This window comes from Dendrobates tinctorius, unplaced genomic scaffold, assembly GCF_039654945.1.
Source record: "Dendrobates tinctorius isolate UK_male_01 unplaced genomic scaffold, ASM3965494v1 ptg000232l, whole genome shotgun sequence".
In the NCBI taxonomy this organism is placed as follows: Eukaryota; Metazoa; Chordata; class Amphibia; order Anura; family Dendrobatidae; genus Dendrobates; species Dendrobates tinctorius.
The window spans coordinates 17,677,977-17,705,830 of NW_027361899.1; the positions used below are offsets into that span (position 1 = coordinate 17,677,977).

At 41.9% G+C, this 27,854-nt stretch overlaps 2 protein-coding genes across 2 annotated transcripts in view; one reads left to right on the forward strand and one right to left on the reverse strand.

Moving 5' to 3' along the window:
- The window catches only part of ITPKB (inositol-trisphosphate 3-kinase B), an 87,372-nt gene extending 73,529 nt beyond the window's left edge, over window positions 1-13,843 (forward strand). Inside the window, exon 8 of the mRNA XM_073556380.1 lies at window positions 6,326-13,843. Coding sequence (XP_073412481.1) covers window positions 6,326-6,541 — 216 coding nt within the window. The 3' untranslated portion in view covers window positions 6,542-13,843. The remainder of the gene's footprint in view (window positions 1-6,325) is intronic.
- Window positions 13,844-15,873: 2,030 nt separating this feature from the next.
- Window positions 15,874-25,498, reverse strand: LOC141060153 (uncharacterized). The gene is made up of 3 exons (XM_073556431.1): window positions 25,218-25,498; window positions 24,238-24,959; window positions 15,874-16,077 (listed from the first exon to the last, which is right to left on the reverse strand). The coding sequence occupies exons 1-3, from the start codon at window positions 25,381-25,383 to the stop codon at window positions 15,874-15,876; spliced, it is 1,092 nt and encodes a 363-aa protein (XP_073412532.1). The 5' UTR covers window positions 25,384-25,498.
- Window positions 25,499-27,854: the final 2,356 nt, after the last annotated feature.

The window sequence follows — 27,854 nt, forward strand, 5'->3', positions numbered from 1 at the left end:
CGGTCCCTCCGTTCACGGCTGGATCCGGCACTCCATCTTTTTGCCGCATGGCGCCGGAATGCCACCGACGGACATGTGAAAGTAGCCTTAGAGAGAGCTCCTGTATTCTCAATGGGTAAAGAGGAGTACGCCGCCACCTGACAGCTCTGTCCCCTCAAGACAATTCTCCCGCCTATGAAAAAAAAAGATCGGACATGTTAAGTTTCATCATGCCCAATCGCGGGATAATTATCTGACATCGAGGAGAATTTGTACAACTCCATAAACATTAGACGGCTGGACGGTCCCTTTGTTATTGATGGGTACGGCCAACATGTATGTAATGTGTATGGCCGCCTTAAAGGGGTTGTCCACCAGAATTTTCAAAAATAAAAAATAAATAATGTACTATCTGCTTACCGATCAATGTTTTCCACTGGCACATGGGTTCTCAATGGGTCCTCTTCCACTTGACCATAGGTCACCACTGTGGCCACTGGTTGGGCACATGCCTGTTCGGCCGTAGGAGGAAGCAAAGGGACCAAGTAAGTGAATGGAAACCTCACAGTGGGGGATCTGTTGCAATGTATCAGTCTTAACGAACTAAACACAGTGACGGCGACTTCCATTCATTGATAACAAGCAGAGATCTTAATCCGCACAAAGTTTATTGTAAAGTCCTACCTCGTGGCACAATCACTGAGCTGCACCGAGCCCTCGGCCGATCCTCAGATCAGGGACCTCCGGCCGCTCGGCCAAGGACCCTGCCGCTTGCTGTTGGAATGTGGATCGCGTCAGCCCCCCGACATCGTGTAACCTTGTATTTATGGGGTCTCACTCCACTCACTTAGCAACAAGAGCAAATATTGTTTGAGTCGACTAAAATGAGAATTCTGTCCACGACCCGATGTTTCTTTATATGGCCGCGCAGATGAATATTCCCCAGTGTCTCCGCCATGTGGGACGTTTTCTCAGACTTCTGCCAGCGACACTTGTCCCTTCAGAGGACTTTACAGGGGGTCATCTAAAGTCAGCATCTCCCATGGAGAGGAATTCTGCAAGACACTGAGACCCTCGAAGACGGAATATTCCATGGAGGCCACCGCAGGCGCGGGAAACAATCGCTGGTTTCATTGACAAATTTGGCATAGAATGTACATTGCGGAGAGAGAAATCCAATAAGAATAGGAAATGAGAAGACGTCCTGTTAGGACAAGAGTGCTGGGTCTCTGCATCTCTCTAGAAAAGCTGGGTGACTCTCAATATGGCTGTCTGGACAGCATCCATAGGTGTGGTCACTGAACTTTCCCGTCACTCTGCTTTCCTGTCACCCAACTTTCCCGTCATCACGTTTTCTCATCACTCAGATTTTCAGTCATCCAGCTTTCCAGTCACTCAACTTTCCTATCACCAAGTTTTCCCATCACACAGATTTTCCATCATTCATTTTTCCCATCATCTAACTTTCCTGCCACCCAGATTTCTTATCATTGTTATTCTGATATCCAGCTTTTCCATTGCCCAGCTTTCTCAGTACCCAGTTTTTCACTCATCCAGCTTTCCCATAACTTAGTTTTCTCATTTTCCAGCTTTCCTGTCACCCAACTTTCCTCACAATCAGCTTTCCTATCATCTAGCTTTCCCATTATCCAGCTATCATTTCACCTAGCTATCCCACCATCCAGCTTTTCCATCATCCAGCATTACTGTCACCTAGCTTTCCTATTATCGAGCTATCATGTTACCCAGCTTTCCCACCATCCAGATTTTCTATCATCCAGCATTCCTATCACTTAGCTTTCCCATCATCGAGCTATCATGTCACCCAGCTTTCTCAGTACCCAGCTTTTCACTCATCCAACTTTCCCATAACTTAGTTTTCCCATTTTCCAGCTTTCTGTCACCGAGCTTTCCAATCACCTAGCTTTCCCATTATCCAGCTATCATGTCACCCAGCTTTCCCACCCTCCAGCTTTTCCATCATCCAGCATTGCTATCACCTAGCTTTCTCTTTATTCAGCATTTTATGCAGTAGAATACATAAGGCTATTGCAATAAATATCCACCCCCGCTTACAGGTCGTGTCCCCGAGAATCCCCTACTCTGAGCTGATGGCAGCGCTCTCGGCCTCCTTCGTGCTCCGTCCTCTTCCCTTTATGGACACGTCTCGGTCGCTGGAGAGGTGACTTCATTGTGGCTTGGCTGCAGGGAGCAGCAGATATTTGCCTCTTTATGCTGCGATATCCGCTCTGTGCCATCTGTTTGCTCGTATAACATGTACCTGGAAAGGTAAATATTCGGTGGAGGGCACCCCGCCCAGGCATGCAGTCCTCAGCTCCAGAGGCGTTGGCACAGGCGGGCATAGCTCAGACAATGACAGGTGTATGTGCTGTCTGCCCTGTGACATGGCGCTGTATGGGCTCTGGACCAGCAGGGCACCGTGGCCATATTGTGGGCTATTTATTATTACATTGCAATGTTGTTACGTCTCACAACTCAGGTAATAAATTGAGTCTCAAGAGCATGGCTGGTACTTGTAGTTCTAGTGTGCGACCGATTCTTGTTCTACAGCATTATGGTTACGAACTGTACGAAGACTTGTGGTTCTAGAGCATTACAGATGCTTGGGTCCTAATGTGATTGCTTTGGAGGAGCTCTAGAAGATTACCAATACTTGGGATCCTGGAGTGTATTGACTCCTGATGTCAACAACTAGAACATTACTGATACTTTTTGAGGCATTGCTGATATTTGACGTTCTAGAATATCAGTGCACCTGTATTACTAAGGGTATGTGCACACGCTGTGGATTCTGCTACGGATCCGCTGTGGATTTGGCCCTGCGGATCCGCAGCAGATTCTGCTGCGTTGTACAGTACCATTATATTCTATGAAAATCAAAAAACGCTGTGCACGTGACATGCTGCGGATTTGCTGCGGGTTCAAATCCGCAGCATGTCACTTCTTTGTGCGGAATCCTCAGCGGTTTCACACCTGCTCCATTGTAGGGGTGTGAAACCGCAGGGCTAAACCGCAGGCTAATCCGCAGGTAAATAGCAGGTCTTTTGACCTGCGGATTTGCCTGCGGATTTTGTAAAATCTGTGCGGAAAAATCCGCAGACCAATCCGCAGCGTGTGCACATAGACTAAGGAGTTCTAGAGCATTACTAATCCTTGTGGTTCTGGAGAACTACTGATACTTAGGATTCTAGAATATCACTTATACTTAGTGCTCCGAAGCGTTACGGACACTTGGAGTTGTGGAACATTTTTATATATGAGTTTCTAAAACATTTCTGATACTTTTTGAGACATCACTGATATTTGAGATTCTGGAGCATTATTAATGCCTGGATTTCTAGAACATTACTGATGCTTGGAGTTGTGAAACATTTTTATATATGAGGTTCTAGAACATTACCAGTACTTGGGATTCTGAAGCATTACCAATCTTTCGGTTCTTTGGGCATTATTGAGAAATGCGGTACTGAAGCATTACTAATACTAGGGATTCTAGAACATTATAAATGCTTGTGTCTCTGGAGCACTACTGATACTTAGAGATCTCTAACATTACTTGTAGTTGGTATTTTGGAGGATTACTGATAATTGGGGTTTGGGACAATTAATGAAGCTTGTGGTTTTGGAGCCTTACTGATACTTGAGGTACTTGGGATCATGCAACATTACTGAACTTGGAGGTCTAGAGTATCACTGATTCTTCATGTTCTAAAACATTACTGTTTCTTGGTGTTCCAAAGCATTACTACGACTCGAGGTTCTGGAACATTTAGGGTTCAAGAACATTATTGATGCTTAATGTTCTGGATCTTTATTTCTGGGTGCTCTTCAGCATTACTGATACTTGGAGATTTATAATATTAACGACAATTGGGATTCTGGAACATTAATGATCTTTACTGGTAATTGGGGGTATGGCACACTGATGAAACTTGTGGTTCTGGAGCATTATTGTAGCTTGGAGTTCTAGAACAATACTGATAGTTATAGAACATTGCTGATATATTGGGTTTTAGGACATTATTTAACAATGAGATCTAGAAGAGTCCAATTCAAGAACATTGCTGATGCTTGCGGTTTCTACAAAGCACTAATTAGGGGTTCAGGAAGCATGCTTGATATTTAGGGTTCTTGAGCAAAACTGAGCCACAGAGCTGGTGATTTACAGATATGTGAAATTCTTGCTGACACCGGGGTCCAGTTCATCACTTGTGTTTTTTGATGTCACTTTTCTTTTATTATCTTCTAATATTCGCTGACTTTTGTTAGTGCCGACGCCATCAAAAGTGGTGCTCACGGTTCATGAATTTTACTTTAATAATGGTCCTTTTTTCTTTCTTTAACCAGTTTTGCAGTAATTTAAAGCATAGAATCACACGTTTCGCAAAAAAACAGCAAAAAAAATGCGCTAAAATTTCTGCGGTACATAAATTGAGTCTGGGAATGGACTAGATAGAGCAAATTTGACACAAATTTTGCAATGATTTAATTTCGTGAAAACATCTGGAAAACTTAAAATACGACCACTATGGGGAACGAAAAAATAAAAACAGATGAAGTCATATAAAAATGACTTAAAAAAGGCGAAAGAAAAAAGTTGCAAAACTCCAAAAAACTCACCATAAAATGCAATAATGAATTGGGCTGTTTGGTGTTCTAGAATATTTATTGGTGTTCTAGAACATTTCTGTGGTCGGGTTCTGGACAGTAATAGAACCTTCGCTGTAAGTTTTGATGCAGATTTTACCTATGACATGCTGGTAGAAATGAATTTCGGTGTTACGTGACACTTTTGGCTCCGGGTTATCGTGCGTCTTGAAGTCTCTTGTTCTCTAGTTTGGCCATTCAGCTGCCGTCATGATAGACTTGGTGCGGGTTTCGGTGCTCAGAGCTTCCAGTGCGGAGTTTTTTATAGGCTACAGCGAGCTGCTAAATATGGCTCCTTGTGAAACACAATATATCTTAATCTTTTTTTTATGACTCATTTACTGTACAACAAAGCTCTTATTATCTCCTTAGAAGCGTTAATAGTTTTATGTCGGCTGTCCGCACACGAGAGCGAGCGCAGCGCCAAGTACATTGGCTTAGGGGATAGTAGGATTTACAGCAGAATTCGGAACTGACATGTGCAAGTGACACCTGCAACGTTTGCTTAATTGGTTACATCTCGAGAATGCGTTTGTATCTTCATAAAAAGTTCAGTAGCTTTACAGTTTTTACTTTACTTTTTTTTTTTTGTTTTAGTCTTTATCCTCCATTCACATCCAGAGCTGCTCTCAAAAATTTGGGCTGCCTTAATACAAAACGATAGGGCCCAGAGTCGGACTTAGCTTCGTTTTGTATGCATTGGGAGAGTATCGGGGGCACAGATTCGCATTTTGAATATGTAATTATTAGTTAGTTATTATTTGGGATGTGTTTTTTAGAATTGACATCCAGAGCTGCATTCATAATTCTTCTGACCACCTGAAGGTTTCTGTATGCTCTCTAGGATCACGTGACTTCGCCTCTATACATAGTCGCCATCACAAATTTTTGGAAATAATGCAAGAAAATTTGGGCATATCCCAGTCCAAAAAAGAAATGGGGTTTACATAAACCCGACACAAAGGTGGGCATTCCTGGAAAAGTCTTGGGGGCGGGACTTAAAGGGGTTGTCTGATGAAAATACATTATTACCTATCCACAGGATAAATGATAAATTGATCAGTAGGGGTCCGACCGCTGGAACACGCACCAATCCGCAAAATGGGGCATTTTTATTTTTAGTGCGCATGTGCGCGGTCAACACTCTACTCATTCCCTGTTGCGCTGCCAAGTGCTGCGTTACACTTTTTCTGACAGCCTCATAGAGAGGCAGTCAGGGCATCAATTTTGTAAAGGGGATAAAAGTGTACCAGCAGTGATAAAAAAAATTCCCCATTCTGCCGATCAGTGAGGTTTCCAGTGATCGGACCCCCATCGATCAGTAACTTATCACCTATATGCTCGCAGAGTCCTGCAGTCACCCTCTGCATCACGTGATGCACTTCGTGACTGCTGATTGGCTGAAAGGGATCATGTGATACACCATGTGGGCACATGTAAAGAGGAAGTGCTGTTTTGGGTACGTTTGGGGGTCTGTACTTGGTGTAATGTTGTACCCACAAATGTATTTCTATGACAATATCATTATTTTAATGGGTCCATCACAGTGATAGCTTGCCTTTACTTCTTGCATGGAAGCCCCTTTATGTCATTTAAAGGGGTTATAAAATCAAGACCCCTTTAAATGGGCAAATGAGCTTGATTAGGTCGTAAAAAAATGTTTGTGTTCCTCCTTCAGGTCATTGGAAGCTCCTTACTTTTCATCCACGACAAGAGGGAACAAGCCAAGGTCTGGATGATCGACTTCGGAAAAACCACGCAGTTACCGGAAGGCGAAGAGCTGAACCACAGGATAGCCTGGGTGGAGGGCAACCGCGAGGACGGCTACCTGTACGGACTCGATAATCTGATAGACATCCTCAAAGAGATGGCAGACGAGAAAGATATTAATTAACGGGGTCGGCGAGGGGTCATACTTCTCCCGACTGACACTCCATCAATGCACTACAGGACGCTTATAGGGGTCACCCACCTACGGATACTGGAAACCCTGCAGTGACCCTCTTACCGTAATAGGGTGGATAAAGACCTATTTTTATATTAATTGATTTTTTTTTTTTTTTTTGTAAATACTCTCCAGAACAAAGAGACTTTCTTTTTTTTAACCGGAATATTCTATAGACTTGTAGGCGGCGATTTCTTTATCCTCAGTCTCGTCGTCTTTTTATCTTTTTATCCTTTATCCTAATATCCTATTAACTCGCACACCTGCCAGTGATGCCCAATGGAGGCTGCCATTTTTCTTTCCACCCCTAGATGGTGCAGCCTGATAATTAAGATGTATGGGCCGGTCCAAAACTCTTTTCATGGCATCTTCTTAAAGGGCACCTGTCACCAGATCAAAAGTGGCCAATTTTTGCTTCTGTTTTTTTCCTGCTGCTCCCCTGAAAAAGACGTTTTTTGTTTTTTCTAAATCCGCCATACTGTCCAAGAGATATGAGCCTTTTCATTTAGTGCTAATTTTCACGTGTATTTACGAGGGGGCGTAGCTCACAGGATGCGTTGAGGGGCGTGGCTCTAGTGTTGCTCCGTGAGCCACGCCCACTTCATAAAGACCATAACATTTGGCACTAAATAAAAAGGCCCATATCTTTTGAACCGTATGGCGGATTTAGAAAAAACAAAAACTGGAATACTCAGAGGAGCAGTGGGAATAAAATAAGAAGTAAAACTGGACACTGTTAACCTGTTGACAGGTCCTCTTTAAAGAATAGTGGTACGGTCCAGAAAATGGCTGCTCCCATTGTCTGTCGGTTCACAGTAATATTTTCAAGCCAGAGATTAAAGAGAGGTCAGTGATGGGCCTGGGCCTTTGTGTGCCGTGCTACTTTGTGCCGACATTGCCTGCCATGTCTATTTCACATATACTCATTAGATTGTAAGCTCTTTGCTTTATTCACTTCGATATAAAAGATGCTTCTATAAATCTAAAGATTCACATCAAAACTCATAAAAGCAGTTCCAGTCCAATGTAAACTTTCCCACCTGTTCATTTCCATATTTTTCTCCATAGGGGGCAGTACTGATACATTGAACGCCGGTTGTCAGACCGTAATACACTCAAAGCCGTTGTCACATTCCTTCCCCAGTCTGTACTTGCAGGGGGTGATGATGAGCACCAGTTTATAGATTATGGGTCTCAAAAATTAATACTATAACCCAAAGCAACCAATCAGAGAGCAGCTTTAATTTGTACTATTTTTTGCAGCGCTCATTAACCCTTTTTTGCCATTACCATTTTTACCCTCTTCTTCCAAAAGGCATAATTTTTTATTTTTTATTTTATGACAACTTGTTTTTTTTTTGCTGCACGAGTTTTAGTTTTGAGTGGCATCATTCAATTTAACATATAATGTATTGAAAAACAGGGAAAAAAAATCAAAGTGCTGTGAAATGGTGAAAAAAAAATCCCATTCCGCCATTGTTTTTTTGGGGGGGAATTTGGTTTTTACAGCATTCATTGTGCAGTAAAAATGATCCGGAAATGACCCAATTTGTATAAATTTTTTTCTTAAAAATTGTTATTTAAAAAATCAGAACTTTGTTAAAATATATGTTTGTATCACCATTTTCCTTTCTTTTTTTTTTTTTTTAAATGGCATTTAACGTACGGGTTAATGCATTTATAATTTCATAGATTGGATATTTCTGGTGATATCAAATATGTTTTATCTTTTTTATTTATTTTTTTCTATTTCTCTAGTTTTGGGGAAAAGAAGGGGAATAATTCAAACTTTTAGATTTTTTAAAACTCTCTTTTATTAACTTTTACTTTATTTTTTTTTTGTCCCCTTAGGGAACTTTAACCTGTAATCATTTAACAATCTCCTATAAAGCCCGGCCACAGAAAGTACAAGCATGCCTTGACCTGGGCCTATGGTAGGCCCCCTAGCTGCCATTGTAAGCCATCGACACCCAGAGATCTATTTATATGACACTGTCAGAGATTACCAGCAGCATGTAAATGGTTAACCACAGTTATTGGAGCCAGCTCCAACTCTATACACCAGCAGTCGATGTAAGACTATTACGTCCTATGTCAGTAAGGGGTTAGTAAATGAAAGCTGAGTTCTGATTGGTTGTTATAAGCAGCAAAGACAATTTTGATAAATAAGCCCCAGTGACTGTCGGCGAAAGGAAAGTTCATAATTGATTAAAACGTTTTTAAGGGAAAAATACATTTTTAATATATTATGACTCGGGAAGGATTACAGTATAATGTTAACATCATCAATGAGTGAAGTTACCATTTAAAGTGCCCCTTTTTCATATAATAATGCCTCAATATTGACCAACCAACTTACATGTGGCCGGAAAGTCAGGCGCCATCATTACACATACTAAAAAGGCTTTTCGGTAATCTGCCGTCATGGCTAATAAGCCATAATTCTGGTTATTGACAAATTCTGGTTACCTCTAGCCACCACCAGGGGGAGCTCTCTGCATAATGCGCTCCCTCTAGTGGTCGCTGCAGGTAAGCAAAGTTTTGTCATTTATCTATAAGCAGAGATTTTGGAGCTCTGTATCAGAAAAAAAAAATGAAGCTCTGACTGCTATACAGAGTTCTAAAAAATAATCCTGCACGGAATACAATGGCTCTAAAGACGACATGCTCTTAAAAGGTGGATGTTTTATACATCCAGAATCCATACACTATTGCAGTCTAGCCGTAGTGGGCATGTGATGTACGTTTTTGATGTATGTACATCAAATACAGTACAATATATATATTTATATATATGTATGTATAGAGAGAGGCGTTCGTATATATTATGCCTGATTTCATAAACATATACATATGTATATAGAGTGGGTACGGAAAGTATTCAGACCCCTTTACATTTTTCACTCTTTGTTTCATTGCAGTTCATTTTTTCTCATTATTGTACACTCTGCACCCCATCTTCACAGAAACTCCCCCTATAAATGTAGAAATTTTTGCAAATTTATTAAAAAAGAAAACTGAACTATCACATGGTCATAAGTATTCAGACCCTTTGCGCAGACACTCATATGTAAGTCATGTGCTGTCCATTTCCTTGGGATCCTCCTTGAGATGGTTCTACTCCTTCATTGGAGTCCAGCTGTGTTTGATTAAACTGATAGGACTTGATCTGTAACGGCACACACCTGTCTATATAAGACCTCACAGCTCACAGTGCATGTCAGACCAAATGAGAATCATGAGGTCAAAGGAACTGGCCAAGGAGCTCAGAGACAGAATTGTGGCAAGGCACAGATCTGGCCAAGGTTATAAAAAAATTTCTGCAGAACTCAAGGTTCCTAAGAGCACAGTGGCCTCCATAATCCTTAAATGGAAGAAGTTTGGGACCACCAGAAGTCTTCCTTGACCTGGCCGTCCAGCCAAACTGAGCAATTGTGGGAGAAGAGCCTTGGTGAGAGAGGTAAAGAAGAACCCCAAGATCACTGTGGCTGAGCTCCACAGATGCAGTAGGGAGATGGGAGAAAGTTCCACAAAGTCAACTATCACTGCAGCCCTCCACCAGTCAGGCCTTTATGGCAGAGTGACCCGAGGGAAGCCTCTCCTCAGTGCAAGACATATGAAAGACCGCATAGAGTTTGCTAAAAAAACACATGAAGGACTCCTAGAATATGAAAAATAAGATTCTCTGCTCTGATGAGACGAAGATAGAACTTTCTGGTGATAATTCTAAGCGGTATGTGTGGAGAAAACCAGGCACTGCTCATCACCTGCCCAATACAATCCCAACAGTGAAACATAGTGGCAGCATCATGCTATGGGGGTGTTTTTCACCTGCAGGGACAGGACGACTGGTTGCAATTGAAGGAAACATGAAGGCGGCCAAGTACAGAGATATCCTGGATGAAAACCTCTTCCAGAATACTCTGGACCTCAGACTTGGCTGAAGGTTCACCTTCCAACAAGACAATGACCCTAAGCACACAGCTATAGTAACAAAGGAGTGACTTCAGAACAACTCTGTGACCATTCCTGACTGGCCCAGCCAGAGCCATGACCTAAACCCAACTGAGCATCTCTGGAGAGACCTGAAAATGGCTGTCCACCAACGTTCACCATCCAACCTGACGGAACTGGAGAGGATCTGCAAGGAAGAATGGCAGAGGATCCCCAAATCCAGGGGTGAAAAACTTATGGCGTCATTCCCTAGAAGACTCATGGCTGTACTAGCTCAAAAGGTTCCTCTACTCAATACTGAGCAAAGGGTCTGAAGACTTATGACCATGTGATATTTTAGTTTTTTTTTTTTATAAATTTGCAAAAATTTCTACATTTCAGTTTTTTTTCAATCAAGATGGGGTGCAGAGTGCACATTAATGAGAAAAAAATGAACTTTTTTGAATTTACCAAATGGCTGTAATGAAACAAATAGAAATGTAAAGGGGTGTGAATACTTTCCCTACCCACTGTATATATATAATATATATACAGTATACACACACACATTTATATATACGGTAACTTATATACAGTATGTAGAATTTCATGGAGCCCCTGACTGGAAATTACACAGTAAAGCTATGCAAGAAGCCAAAAGGAAGGGGAGAGTAATAAAATATTTTAAGGCACTCTTACGACCATCGTTTATCACCACTTGTGACATTTCCTATAAAGGGTAATTAAGATCAGTGCTGATCATTTACATAAAAGCCTTTCTGTTGCAGGATGTAGATAATTAGAATATGAAGCACATCAAATGCAAGAAACCTCTAAAATAGAAAAAAAAAATAAATTCTTAATTTAATTAAAATATAAAAATTCCAGCTCCTTTAAGTACTGAAATCATGGCAGCGCCAGTTACAGGCTAATTCACTGTATTGGAGATTATTCTGGAAATTTACATGGTGAACCTTTTTGTGTAGAATTATTTCCAAACGAAAATATTTAAAATTTTTGCAAAATTTGGTTAATAATAACGGTGGTGCTGACTGCCACCTAGTGGCAGCATAAGGAACTGCATTTTCTAATGTTTCTCTGGTAATTTCATTTTATGGTTGTATTTTCCTGAACAATATGTCTTTTCAGGATATCCTCCCTAGGGACGGACGTCACTGGATTATCCCACCTTTACTCATTAGCAGATATCCGGGTCACCTTCGTGACTCTACATCCAGTGCACTGGTGCTGTTTACTCCACTAATGCCATTTTTTTCTACAAAAACAATGAAAAAAAAATATTTAAACACGTTTCCTGTCAATTTCCAAGAGCTGAACAAAGCATGTTCCTCAATATCCGCAGTGGGCGTAAGGGGTCTCGTGTTTGTAATGAGGAAGATGGGGGTCACATAATAAAAACAAAGAAAAACTATGTCGCAATATAATGAAAATTACAGCATCTATCCCTTATTAAACCTTGGTTGTAATCTAGGAAAGTACATATTGTTCCGAAAGTTGTGAGCTTTCATTGTAATCCTTCACGGCATTTGTAATATTCCAGTCTACAACAGTACATATTGTACTGGAGGATCTGTAGGTTGGTTGCAATCCTCCATGGTAGTTTTTTTCATCTCTAATGTGTAAAGTTCTTGTCTAGAACGGTACACATTGTACTGAAGGATGTGAACATTGGTTGTAATCCTCCATGGTCATTGTTTCATCCTTAATGCTCAATATTGTAGACTAGAACAGTACATATTGTACTGGAGGATGGGCTGTGTCCACAGATAATAATGTTACCGTGCACATGGTCTAATTAGTTAAACAAGTCATTAAGTTAGTATTCTACCGCCAAATGTGAATATTTATATAAGCCGCCATAATTTACGTCCTAGTAATGCCGGTTTCACATTTGCGTGTCAGGGCGCAGCGACGGCCTGCGCACGGCCGCCGCTAAGCCCCGCCCCCTGCCGCGCCTCCTCCGGTAGCTCCGCCTACCGGTGCATGACGCTGCATGCGTCCTGTGTCCCCTATCTATCACTGGGGACGCAGGCCGTGCGCAGTATGCATTTGGCGGCGCATGCGTCCTTTTGACGGTGCGCCGAGCGCAACCAAATTGCAACAGGTTGCGTTTGGCGCTGGTCGGCGCACCGTCAAAAGGACACATGTAACCTCAATAGTGGAGCATTGCATTAATGAGGCTGGAGGCATGGCTGCGCCTTATTGAAGGGTAGCTGTATGATTAAGAGAGAGTGTTTCTATTATGACTTTTTAGAAATTGACTGTATGACTCGTAAAGTACAGTCTAGGTGCAGTAAGGACCCAAAATGTCATTCTGCATAAAAAGATTATATTATTAGCCCCCGTAAACATTATAATATCACAGAACAGGCGGTGGCCATTTTATTTTTGTTGTGTACCATACCGGCCAATCAGAATCAAGCTTATGAATATTCCTGGCCTATGATTGGCAGTTAATGGTGAAAGCATAGCGGACCTCATTCATAACAACCAATCAGATCGCAGCTTACACCATAGGGAAAATAAGAGCCTCAATCTGATTGGTTGTTACGGGCAACACCTATGTCCACGCTGGTTTCTATGCATTTGGAACCAATTTTTAATAAACACATTCCCGTTAGTCAAAGCCGCACATTTGTTTTATGGGTCTTCTTTCTACCCATTGACCTTTTCTGTCGTTAGTTGTTAAAAAAAAAGCACAATCTCTTCAGTCATTTCCTTATAGGTTTCTGGGGAAGATGGGGACAACCAAAATGGCCGCCGTGCCACCATTCACAGACCTGTGTAGTTATGATGCAGTAGGCCGCCTGACTAGAAAGATGTGTGAATGTGAGGAAACAGCGGACATTTTGGTTGGGCAAAATCAGAAAAGGAAGAGCGGATTTTTGTTTTCTCCCCTGAGGTCTCCATGTTGTATATTTCCTCCCCCGTTTGCCGGCACGTTTACATTGTTACATGTAGATTATATATTTATATCATCCGTATATTATAAAGTGCCTTAATAACTTGCTTTTTTTCTGTCATGTTTTTAATTTATATTTATTTTTTTTTATTGCACAGGACACTAACAGCATGGCGGCGCGCGTTTTCCCTGCTTGGTTAGTCTTATATTGCGTCGCGTCTCGCTGTACATACAGTTTGCGGGGGTTGTTTTCTCGTGGCGGGTGGGAGGGTTGTCTGGACGTGTTTCTTTGCTGTGAATATTACCTGGTACATGCTATAGTTTGGACGTAGAGGACGCTCCTCCTCCTCCGGTGCCTCTAGCCCCGTTTATCCAATAAAGGCATGTATATGAGACTTCTCTGGTGTTTGGGATTTTTTTTGTGAGGTCGGAGTGATCGGTGCAGCCATGCAGGGTGTCGCGATCGCGGGGTACAGAGGTAGCGGTCATATCCAGGGTCTGATACATAAGAAGACACTAAGGCCATAAGTGGTACATAGGTGGTCCTGATTGGAGTTTACATTGGGGTCCAGAAGCTTCAGTACTTCTCACCATTGCTGACTGCTTGGCTATGGTGGGTCCCCCTCATTTTGACACTCTCGCATCTTTTCCTCCCAGTGCTTCCCTACTGCACATACACAACATCTATCAGATGGACGCCATCTTGGATGGACAACCGGCACATCCCCTCTGCCCTTCATAGGTCACAGCCAGTGGCATCATTTGGGTTCCACCGATCATGACATAGTTGTTTAATAAGGAAAGAGGACCTTCTAACCACTTAGATGCTATGGTCGCTGCTCACCACGGCATCTAAGGGGGTTAACCTGTTGTGACCAGAGCTAACTCCAATGGCAGAAATAACCAATGGGTGTCTAAGGTTGGTTGCTTCTTTCGCATGTGTTCACTCCATATAAATCCTGCATACATAAAAACAGAATGGTTTTTAACAGGGAAAAATGCAAAGCACTACATCTGGGCAATAAAAATGAAAAAAGCATATACAGAATGGGAGGAATAGGGCTAAGCAACAGCACATGTGAAAAAGACTTGGGTATACTAATAATCACAGACTGAATATGAGTTAACAGTGTGATGCAGCAGCAAAAAAGACAAATGCAATTCTAGGATGTATTAACAGAAGCATACAGTCTAGATCACGTGAAGTCATTATTTCCCTCTACTCCTCTTTGGTCAGACCTCATCTGGAATACTTTGTCCAGTTGTGGGCGCCACATTTTAAAAAAGACATCAACAAACTGGAGCAAGTTCAGAAAAGAGCAACCAGAATGGTGACCGGTCTGCAAACCCTGTCTTATGAGGAAAGGTTGCAGGATTTGGGAATGTTTAGTTTGCAAAAGAGAAGACTGAGAGGAGACTTAATAGCGGTCTACAAATATCTAAAGGGCTGTCACATTGTAGAAGGATCAACTTTATTCTCATTTGCACAAGGAAAGACTAGAAGCAATGGGATGAAACTGAATGGGAGGAGACACAGATTAGATATTAGAAAAAACTTTTTGACAGTTAGAGTGATCAATGAGTGGAACAAGCTGCCACGAGAAGTGGTGAGTTCTCCTTCAATGGAAGTCTTCAAACAGAGGCTGGACAGACATCTGACTGGGATGATTTAGCGAATCCTGATTTGAGCAGGGGGTTGGACCAGATGGCCCAGGAGGTCCCTTCCAACTCTACGATTCTATGATTCTACTCCTGCCGTATATATATGGGTGAAGTGGGTATATGCCTGGCAGGGCTGGTACCAAAAACAAAACTTATGTCTCTATTGTCACTCCACCTACGAGTGCCCACATCTCGTGCTTACTGTGTCTCGAACTACAAGAACCCGCCATTTTCTGGACCTGGACCCTAGGGGCCGCACTTTTCCCATCGCCATGCCTACATAATGGGAGCCGAGATAACATCAAGAAACTTTATAAAGCAAACCCCTCTGCCGCCAATTCCCAACAGTGTGAAAAAAAAAAGTAAGAAGATTTCTATAGGTGTCCAGCCCAGGAAGATGTAAGAACGCATGAGTGAGAAGATAAAAACCTCATAAAAAGAAGAAAAACAGAAATCTATAAGATTCAGCAGCAAAGGCAATAGCCAAATATGTGTGTTAGATAGCGGCTTGTCCGTTGTCGGCGTGCCTGAGTACAAGGAATAATAATAAAAAATAATAAAAATAAACAAGATATATTCACTAAAAATAAAAAAATCCTAAAAAATAAAAAGAAACAATCACATAGACAAGAAAAAAAATCACAGAAAAAAATAATCTCGCAAGTAAAATACAATTACAAAAATGAAAAAAAAAAGTCACAAAATAAACCCATAATTAAAAACATAAAAAGCGCCTTTACTACACTGTGCCACTGATCTTATTTTAGAATGGAGGTCTTAAGTCTCTTGGGGCTTGTTTGATGAAGGTTGTGTCGTCCAAAACGTCACATTGCTTTACACCATATTCGACCATTTGCATTGAGTACATTTTACTTTCATTCATATTTTGGAGTCCCGGAATCCCTTTTACTACAGGTTTGGACCCCATCCGAGTACCAGGAAGCCTAGAGGTGCCATATTTCCTTATCTGTCAAAAAAAGCCAATACATTAAAAAAAATCACAAAAATAAAAAAGCCACAATAAAAAAAAAAAAAAAAAATCGGAAACATAAAATGATACAATCACAAAATAATCCAAAGGCTTCATCGCAAAAAAAAAAGACATAGTTACTAAATTTAAAAAAAAAAAACAGTGAAAATGAACAAGACGTAATAAAAAAAATCAAAAATAAAAAAAATCGCAAAAAATAGAAAAGACAATCACAAAAACAAAAAATCATAATCACAAAAATGAAGTCATAATCACAGAAGATAAATGAAAATCACAAAAATAAAAGATAATCACAAAAAAAATAAAACGGCATATACAAAAACGTATTAAAAAAGGCACAAAAATTATTTAATCACAATAAAAAAGATCTAATCAATCACAAAAAATTAAGGACATTAAAACACCCAAAAAACATAATGGCCAAAATGAAAGTAAAGCACAATTTTTATTGAAATCCTACATCACAGATAAGTGAGGAAAAGGGCGTCGAGGGAGAATAATGTACTAATAAATTTAATCCAGAATAGGTCTATTTTTCCCCCCACATTTTTGGATTATCGGGATTGATCCTGGATTTAGATATTTGTATGATGGGTTCCATAGGACACCGAGTTCTCTTTTGGATGAAGCAGAAGTCTATGAGGGTCTTGTCCCAAATCTAAACATCATACAGTATGTGGATGATGAGGATTGATGACCGCCATCATATGTATAATATTTTTGCAGATATTATGCAGTTTATGCCCCTTTAATAAGCAGCATCCCAGATTGTATTGTCTACGGTATCTTACATGGTTGCGCAAACTGGAAAATGACTTCCCCTAAAATGTGATACTTTTATTTTCATGATTGCTCATTAATTGCAAAAACAACCAATAGCCAGAGCAGGAGATCAAGTAAAAAAAAAATCCAATTCCTTCTGCCACCACTAGGGTGAGTTTACGGTATAGAGTCCCGTAGTTTTACTGTATCCCGGTAGTCCTGGAGAGGAACGGTTGTGTAAAGCAAAAAAAAAAAAAAGAAGAAAAAACTATGCCAAAAGCTAACCAGAAATTGAACCCCTCTATAGGAAATAATGTTTTTGGGAACATCATGTGACGCTATTAACCTGCAGATTAACCCCATATCTGCAGGTTAATAGTATGTTTTCGGGTGACAAGTTCCCCTTAACATTTCAAGTATAGGAGAAGCTTTGTAATTTCATTTTCTATATCCATACTGGAAAAACAAGGATGACACACGCTTTTAAAAGAATATACACAAAGTCGCATTTATTCTGAGCCTAGTGTTCTAAATTAATTCTAGAGTCCTGTGGCCAGTGTTGTGGTTCTTAGTCCTTTCTAGTCCTTGAGTCCTTCTTTAGGTCCTTGAGTCCGGTGTAAGGGAGCGACAGGACTGTGGTCATGACCTATATTACTGTAGCAGCTGTGTCCAGTCCTTCCCCTACATTCTCCTCGGCATACCTGCATCTCCAGATTCAGCTTCACCCGGGCACTTCCCACGCCATAACGGTCCCTCTTCTAGGCGACCCCATCAATGGAGACACAGTCCGAGGCGACTTTAACACTTTCATTAGTTAGGATTTCGCACGTTACATGCACTGTTGATACATCATTACATTTGCTTCCTCATCTTTCACTTGCTCGTTGTCACTTCTGTGCAGCACACGCCCGGACCGGACCGTCTTACACTGCTTCCCAGTTCCTTCCTGGCCTGACCTCACTATATTGACATTTCCTTCAGCCTGTTTCACCCCAGACATGAATTCATTAGTCATTACGTTTAGTGGCCCCTAGGGAAGCATCCGGCCCTTCTGTACCGATCTCGTCGAAGCTCCAACTCCCTTCATTTCCTTAGTCCAGCCATCTTCTGCCCTAAAAACACTGGCCCAGGCGATGAGACGCCACATCTTTCCTTTCCTGTTCTGGCCCACTGCTAAGACACGCAGCAGCCATGGGTAACGTGGGCTATAACGACTTAACGTTATGTTACTGCCAAGCTGTCCGGGCCTATAGCCCATGTGGACACTTAGGTGCCCTGGTCCCATCTGATTAAACTGCTCTTCAGCACTAACCTTAACTCTCAGCAGCCCCTCCTACAATTAACCCTCTGTGAACATCCTATCAGGCCCCACTCGTATACCCCCATCTAGTGGCTCACAACATAATTACATCTACCCGATCTATAGGGGAAACTATATACTAAGAGTGCCCTCCTCTAATGTCCCAAGAAGAATGCACTAGCTTATCCTAACTATACATAGACAATAATATTATACAATACACAATGGTAACAAGTACATGTGGCAATACCTTTAAAGACTGGCGGTAATACGTATTGCTATGTAGCAGTACCGCGACGTTAAACAGAACCATTATAATACAGCAATATATACATAGTAACATAGGAGGGACAACTCTGAGGAAGGGAACAAGAAAACATCGTATTTCACTTCCTGACACTGGGGCAACAGATCTCTCCCAACTGGGAGTCTGGCAATGCCCAGTCTCTTACTGCACGTCTGCTCAGGGCTAGGGTACCTGAGCTTCTGACAGCAAGCAGTAGCTTCCCTCTCCCTGAGGCTGCAAGTCCAGCCCACAAAGTTAACCAGAGATAAAAGTTCCCCATTCTTCCGAACCGTGCGGTTTCCAATGGTTGGATTACACCGATCAATAAGTTATTGCCTACCTAACCTGTGGATCGGTGATAACTTGCTTTCATCCAAGAACCCTTTCATGCAAACTACCGTAATTGTACATCCCAGTTATGGTGGCGCACAGTAGATGTGTAGGAGCCGCCTGTGTTTTACAGTCGGCGCACCACTATATCGGGGATAACAGCTAAGTTATTTGCATATAGCTGTAGGGTCGGCCCCTAAGGTCAATTCCCCCTGTGGTCCCCAGACACCCCAGTTCGACCCTGTTCTTTTCTGCAGGATGAAAGTGTAATTCGAAGTTAAAACGAACGAAGAAGAATATCCACCTGGCTTGGCGAGGGGTCAACTGCTGGCAGAACTGACTCCGAAGAGCAAAGTCAATCCAGGAGGTCTCTACTACCCAGTGTCTAAACTCTGAGCAGTAATCCTCAGCTTTGTGGCCTCCCTTAACCAATTTACGGATCTTGGATTCAGCCACATTGAACTGCAGTGAACTTACTTAGCTCAGCTCTGCTCCGTGAGACACCATGAGAAGTTTCTCACAGTGAACTGCGATGAACTCACTGAGCTCAGCGCTACACCGTGAAACTTTTTCTCAGGGTGTTAGTGGGAATCTCACTGAGGTTACCGCAGTTCATTGAACCAGCTGGGAACGCAGCCTCAGTGACCTATGGTAGCCTCGATGATGTCACCGTTAGTCACTGTCGCTGCGCTCACAGCAGCCCATTCTCCTGTAGTTTTCAGGCTGTTCGATCGCATCTTGGCACCGTCTAGGTTGAAAACCAATTATCACAGACATGAATTATGGCATGGAACAGTATGTTGGACAGGTGAGGGATATAGTTTTTTATTTCAGTTTTTTTTACAGGAGACCAGGGCTTCAATGAAATGTGCGTTAGGTGAGCATTTTTGCTGCTTATTATTTTCTGGGTTTTTTTACAGAAACCAGTGCTTCAATGGAATGAGCGTAAGGTGAGTATAACTGCAATTGTTATATTTAAATACATTTGTAAAACAATGTTTATTTTATTTCAATGTTTATTTTATGGGCAGCACGGTGGCTCAGTGGTTAGCGCTGCAGCCTTGCAGCGCTGGGGTCCTGGGTACGAATCCCACCAAGGACAACATCTGCAAAGAGTTTGTATGTTCTCCCCGTGTTTGCGTGGGTTTCCTCCGGGCACTCCGGTTTCCTCCCACACTCCAAAGACATACTGATAGGGAATTTAGATTGTGAGCCCCATCGGGGACAGTGATGAAAATGTGTGCAAACTGTAAAGCGCTGCGGAATATGTTAGCGCTATACAAAAATAAAGATTATTATTATTAAATAAAGGACTTTATTCTGGATATTTTTTTCTGACCATGACCATATGACTATGGTGTTAGTAATGGATAGGTGTTTTATAGACACCTTTCAATTACTAACCTGTGGACTTGATGTCACCTGAAAATAGAAAGGTGACATCAACCCAACAAATATGAACCCCTCTTGACACTGCTTTTTCTGGGGCAGCTGCAGACTGCTATTTTTAGGCTGGGGGGCAATATCCATGGCCCCTTACCAGCCTTAGAATATCAGCTCCCTGCTGTCTGCTTAAGCAAGGCTGGTTGTAAAAAATGGGGGGGAACCCACATTGTTTTTTAAAATTATTTATTTAAATAGCTTAAAAAAATGTTGAGACCCTCTATTCTTGATAACCAGCCATGATAAAGCTAACAGCCAGGGGTTGCTCCCTGAAGCTGTCGGTTTTGCCACTCTGGTTATCAAAAATAGAGGGGAACCCATGCCATTTAAAAATATATATATATATATATATATTTACTTATAGCAGAAGCACCACTGACATCAGCACTCCTGGTGTCTCTGTTATTAGCAGCAGCAGGTGTAGACTGATGGGAATAGCATACTCTCATCAGCCAGTGCTTCTGTGACTGGAGGTAAACTTTTTACCGTCAGTCAAGGCTGCTAGCGCTCTGACCGGCAGTAATGATCTTATCGCTGATCAAAGCTGCCGGTGTTTCTCCACTGTCATGCAATGTGGGAAGTACCTGATGATCAGGTACGGTGTACCGAACTCAAACAATAACACGGACTTCCTGGAGAAGTCCGTGTTCAGGGTTTGCCCGAACAGTAGGTGTTCGACATGGACCCTGAACCTTACTGTTCGGGTTCACCTATCATTACCTACAACACATATAGAGTAGAGAGGGAAAGCTAAGGAGAACCTTAAATAAAAGGAGCAAGTATAATCTCTCTGAAAGTCAACAGTGGGAAAAGGAAAAGGAGCAGGGTGGGACAGCAAATAGACTCACTGCAAGAATACAGCTGGAATTTACCAAACAAGGTAAATCCCTTAGCTTAAGGGATGGAATTCCTGAACACACATCGACCAATAGTATAGTCAGCAAGGAAATGCAGTGACTTGTGAACATATAATACTCCACTCAGAATGTGATAGGGCAAACCAAAATAGGAAAATGAGAACCATCTAAAGAGAATCAAACCAAGAAAGGAAAACTAAAAAATTAGAAACCATCAACATTTGGACAGGGAAGAAAGGGCAATAACTCAGCAGACAGAGGAACCGACCACGCAACGGGTCACAGGAACAAATACCCAAACTGAGCTATGACAGGTGAACATCAGTGTGAGCAGCCTCTTCTTACCTCCACACCCCTGGTATCTCCAGTATTAGATCAGATAGACAAGGTAGACAGAAGTATGAGCAGCTTCTTCTCATCTTAGCATTCCCTGGTATTTCCAGTATTTAATCAGAAAGACAGGTTTGACAGTAGTGTGAGCAACCTCTTGCTACCTCAGCACTGCTGGTATGTCCAGTATTAAATTAGAAATACAGGGGGCATCTATTGGATGCACCATTTATATCCATGGCCCCTTCCTCATCTATTAATATCATCCTGCAACTGAATGTTTAGCCTTTGCTGGTTATTAAATATAGGGGTACCCCACATCATTTTTTTGGGGGAGTCTCCCCTACAATAACCATTAAAGGCTAAGTACAAAGCTGTGAACTGAGATTAATAGCCTGGGAACCATTATGGCTATTAGCCCCTTCTCAGAACATTAACATCAGCCTCCCAGCTGTTGGCTTTCCCTCAGCTGGTTAGGAAAATGAAGGGCACCATATGACTTTTTTTTAAATGTATTTATTTAATACACGATAAACACACATAGTGGGTGCTGACTCCAACTCCTGATCGCAGGGAAACCAGGCAAAAATGTTGAGAGCTGCATTTAGCACCCGGCACTTGGGAACAACACTAATTGTACTGCTTTTCCCAGGCACTCTTACGTGTGACACTGATGCAGCACACGAATGACACATGGATGCCACACGTGTATTAGACTGGGTTCACATTGCATTAGGGGCAATCCGCTAGCACGATCCGTTAGATAGCGGCGCTAACGCTATCTAACGGATCCATTAGCGCACCCATTGCCCGCAATGTTAGTAACGCATACTAACGCATGCCAAAATCGGCATGCATTAGAAAGTATACGTTATTTCCTGACCCACCCTCGAACGCTGCTTGCAGCGTTTTTGGGTGCATTGGCATTAACGCACAGCGAACGGACCCATTCGCTGTGCATAGGAATGTATGGGCTAACGCATAGTAGCACTAGGTACCGGAGTGCTACCATGCGTTAATGCATACCGTTAGCACTATGGCGCTAAAGATACCAAAAATGACATTAGCGTTAGCGCATCCGTGTAACGGATCCGTTAAACGGATGCCCTAACGCAATGTGAACCTAGCCTTAGACACAGACACATGGACACAGATAGCATTGGTACTAGAATTCCAGTACCGGTACTATCAGGACATGTGAACTGGAACTAGAACTTAGATGGCTAAGGCTAGTTTCACACTAGCATTTGTGAGCACAGCGACGGCCTGCGCACGGCCGCCGCTAAGCCCCGCCCCCTGCCGTGCCTCCGCCGGTAGCTCCGCCTACCAGCGCATGACGCTGCATGCGCCCTGCGTCCCCTATCTTTAACACTGGGGGCGCAGGCCGTGCGCAGTAGGGTGACCACAAAAAATCGATGTCGGAATTTTGTCCGTCTGGACCCCACAAAATGATTCCCCTTTCCAGATATTGAGATAGCCAAAATTTGAGCTCGATCAAACGACGTTAACCCGTGCCGCTCATCGCTCAAAGTTTGAAAAAATCCAAATTTTTGGCCAAAAAGCTGACATATGGAGCCATAACTCCAGAACGGTAAATAATAAAAACACGCTTAATATCTCAAAAGAAAGCTAATGTTGTTCTTCAAAATTTATATTTTATACATAATTGTTGTTATTTTAAGTCAAACTGAGTTACAACAGCTTTTAGCCCCAAGAACGTGACCTGGTACCACTAGGAGCAATGGAGCATACTTCGTATATTTTGTTATTAAGTGATAAATTTTGTTTTTTTTTTGGTATATTTTTGAGTTTAAAGTAGAAATATAACAAAAAAACAAGTAATACTGATAAGTCTAATGACATTTTTTATTTTGAAATAAAAAAATGAGGTATATAATACATACAAAACAGACACAGAAAAGACACAGACGTAGTACCTACACGAGTTGATAATTTTACATAGTTATCTAATCTATTCTAGAGCTTTTGTTAAAGTAGTTTTTGAAACGTCAGAATATAACGCTCGGCATTTGCTTACAACTTGCAGGACATATTGCTTTTGTTCTTCATCTTTTGTCAGAAGGTCGTTAAAGTCGGTTACTTCCTACCTCTTTTAATTTTTCTTTCCTAACTTTTGGATTTACAACCCTAGCGTGCTCTGATGGTTCATCTGTGCTACTGAGCAATTTATTAGCCATTAACAACTTTTCATCGTCTGTAATGGTGGGATCAAAAAACGATAATCCCACCAACTCTGCATTCAAATACCACTAATGGTTCGAAAATTTGGTCAGGGCTATTCCTGCAATGTCGTTGTCACATTCTTTATAGTCTAACAGACTATGCAAAATACCTAAATCTTGCTTTGGCGCAAGATGAGCTTTTGGAGCATTGAACCAAGCTTTACAATAAATTTTAACTAGGAAAACAGAAATGGCACGCACAGAACTTTCTTCTTCTTTAGACATCTTAAATTGATGACGAAAAATGAACATTTTTAAGCAGTAAATAGCCTTTGCCATCCACCTAGCGTGATGAATGGCTCCTGGAGTTCTAAAACCCACAACATTGCCGTCTAGTGATCCAACAAATACAAGAACCAACTGCAACAGTTCCTTGTAGTCATCTCTGGGGTGGCTCTCAGTTAATTTGGTCTCGAATTCAGCAGTAACATTTGCAATTACTTCTGGAGTTAGCTGCTTTTGTATTAGATTGTCACTGATACCTGTGTCGTATTTTCCTTTGTCTATCTTGGGCCACGCAGTGAGGAATCTTTTGAAAATGTCTGGATGAGGTCCAGTGGTTGATCCCATTTTTGTGTCGAATACGCCTCTTAACAAAATTTCCAAGATATGGTGACGGCAAGCTAGGTGTAGCAATTCTCTTCCTAACATTTGCTCCAATAGGACGCATGCTCCTTTGAGTCTTCCCGTGTTCGATGCTGCAGTGTCGAAGCACATCGCCTTGACGGTGTTGGGAAGACCCCATTCCTGTAGGCATTCATATACGGCTACGGCTTGCTCTTCTCCAGAGCTGCTTGCTGTTACAGGAACTCCCAGCAGCTGTTCCTTTTCGCCATATGAAATAGCAATAGTTATTCGCTCACATTGCTCATGTTTTAAAACACCCGGTAAAAGTTTACCATCCCAATGGACAACCACGGGCTCTTTTTCAGGAATGTTTACTTTATCTAAAAATTTTTTAGTATATTGTTCTCTGAACATTTGCCTTCTAGAATGTAATAAAGTTTTCGAGACTTTGTACTCAAGAGGGTCAAGGTTTAGTGCTTCTAGAGTAGCTATTAAAATTCTCGTGGCATTTCTGTCGGATACCTTACATCGATCTAACACAATGGATAATTTCATGTTTAAAATCTCTTTAACGCCCCTTGCAAATGAAACTTTCATCCTCTTGCTCTCAGATGGTCCTGGATCTTCTGCAGCTTCTTCAGGGATGTCCATTTCCTCCAAGCTCTCAAGTTCCTGGTAGATGCTGTCCTCTTCAGTATCTTCTTCTTTTCCTTCTTCGAGCTTGTCTTCATCATCCGTCTCTAAGAAGCAACAAAAGAAAGAGAAAAAAAAGACTATAAAAACTTGTCGTTTTAGCAGAATAGTAATAATACATAGGTACTAAATTACCTACTTCTAATTATCAATAGGTATTATTTTAAGAATATAAACTCAATCATAAAGATGCCAAATGATGCTCTCATGTACAATTTTCTTTCAATTATAATGAAACTATTTACTTATTTGTTTATCTACTTTTTAGAATAATAATAATAATAATAATAATAAAATAAACTCACCAATATCAAAAGTTTCTTCTTGGATTTGTCGGTTCATTTTTGCAAGTTCCTTTTGCGCCTTGATTTCTTCAGCTCGAGACAACTTGAGATCCACTCCAGCCATGGAACCTGGGCGGCCCTTCTGCCTCTGTTTCACGAGAAATGCCTTATCTTCTTCCAATTTCATCAGAGCCAAGGCATCTTGTTGAGCAATATCAAAGAGATCATTCAACTTTTCAACAAACTGTTTAAATTTGTTCTTGGCCGTTTCCGATGTTTTCTTCCGGTCTTTTTGAAGACTTCTCCACTCGACGTGAAGTTTTTTCTACCCTCGCCTACTGTATTATCACCCACATCTTGTAGATTGTGAGCCCTCGCGGGCAGGGTCCTCTCTCCTCCTGTACCAGTTATGACTTGTATTGTTTAACATTATTGTACTTTTATTATGTATACCGCTCCTTACATGTAAAGCGCCATGGAATAAATGGCCCTATAACAATAAATAATAATAATAATAATAATAATAATAATAATAGCTATAAAAACAATAACACACACACTTGGAAAATTTAAAAAAAACGTTAAAATATCTTCACTGGATAATTGTTCGATCTAACCAGCTCAAAGGCACTATAGAAACTAAACTGAATAAATAAAAGGTCGGTTGTACGCCGAAGTAAAATCACCATCCCTAAAATAGAAATTACATGCACCCTGTGTGTAACATATACATTTTGAAGAACAACATTAGCTTTCTTTTGAGATATTAAGCGTGTTTTTATTATTTACCATTCTGGAGTTATGGCTCCATATGTCAGCTTTTTGGCCAAAAATTTGGATTTTTTCAAACTTTGAGCAACGAGCGGCATGGGTTAACGTCGTTTGATCGAGCTCAAATTTTGGCTATCTCAATATCTGGAAAGGGGAATCGTTTTGTGGGGTCCAGACGAACAAGATTCCGATATTTTTTTCCCCCATATGAGATCCGGTCACCCTAGTGCGCAGTATGCGTTTGGCGGTGCATGCGTCCTTTTGACGGTGCGCCGACCTGCACCAAACGCAACCTGCTGCAGTTTGGTTGCGTCGGCGCACCGTCAAAAAGGCGCATGCGCCGCCAAACGCATACTGCGCACGGCCTGCACCCCCAGTGATAAAGATAGGGGACGCAGGGCGCATGCAGCGTCATGCGCCGGTAGGCGGAGCTACCGGCGGAGGCGCGGCAGGGGGCGGGGCTTAGCGGCGGCCGTGCGCAGGCCGTCGCTGCTCTCACAAACGCTAGTGTGAAACTAGCCTTATACAGCAAAGTAGCAGCAGAAAAGCCAACTACCAATTCAGAGGCATAACATCATTTGAACGAGTTGGCAGAGGGAGAAGATAGTGGGGCGCAGGTATCATTCTATATTCTATAACTAAGGGCTTCGGCCAGAAACGGTTCAGAATGTGCACTGTTTTTTAATTGTCTGGACAACCTTTTTAATCAAGTGAAATAAAGCTACAGATTTTTATTCATATGGCCATGTGGATCCTTTTCTTTCTTTTTTTGTCAGTGGGGCGCAGGAGCAGCATGATGCATTACTAACCATTAAAAAAGAAGAATTCTGTGTATATTACTTAAATAAAATTCAATTATAGACAGATTTTCCTTAGACATCATCTAACAATATAATTACCACTGATAGACCTTCACAGATATTAGAAAGCAAAGTCGCAGACTAGACAAAAAAAAATTCTGTAAAGCTGCAGTTTTGCATAAAGCCCACAAGATGGCAGTGTGTGCATTCATTTCAATACTTATCATTATGGAGAGACCTGCTGAGAGCTGCACAGTGACTGAGAGTTAGGAGAAAATCATGGCGTAATGCAGACTTAAAGGGATTGTCCACTATTAAGACACCCTTTATTAGATATAAATACTATATTCCACAGTATAAAATAAGAATAACAGATCCTCACCTCCTGCACTACTCACATAACATGACAATGTCATCGGAGTGCGGGGAGACCCGGCGCCGACATCAGTGGAACCACGCCGGGGTGCAGGAGGTGAATATAGTATTTATGAAGGAGTTGTCTAAGTTGTGGACAACCCCTTTAAAAGCTTTGCAAAAAATTCCAGCTGGTGTCGCTATTTTACACCCACAGGGACTGACTGTAGGGACTCAATGTAGGGACTGACCGTATGGACTATCTTTCCTCCTAGAGACTGTATGTTCTGCTTCCTATTCCCTCTAGTGCACTGACGGACACAGACCAAAAAGGGCCCCTGTGAAAGAACAGTAGATGGGCCCTGTACAGTCCAGTAGTACTTCTTAATGCAAAATTTCACCTGCTTTGGAGGTCAGGGGCAGACATACCGCATGTGCAGCCGATGCAGCTGCACTGGGGCCTGGTGGTGGAGGGGGGCTAATAATGAGGGCAATCTGGACCATTTCTCCGGCCCCGAGGCTCTGGCTAGATTGCCCTCATGTGCGGCGGGCAGGGAGTGATCTTTGCAGCTCCGCTGTCTATAGGAGAAAATGGAAATGGCAGCAGAGCTGCAGGGATCAGACCTGCTTCCTGCCCGCGTTTCCTATCTGAGACAGCAGCGCGGCTGGATGATGTCAACATTCAGCATGCGTCTGTGTCAGAGAGAGGAAGCTGCCGGCGACGGTCATGCTG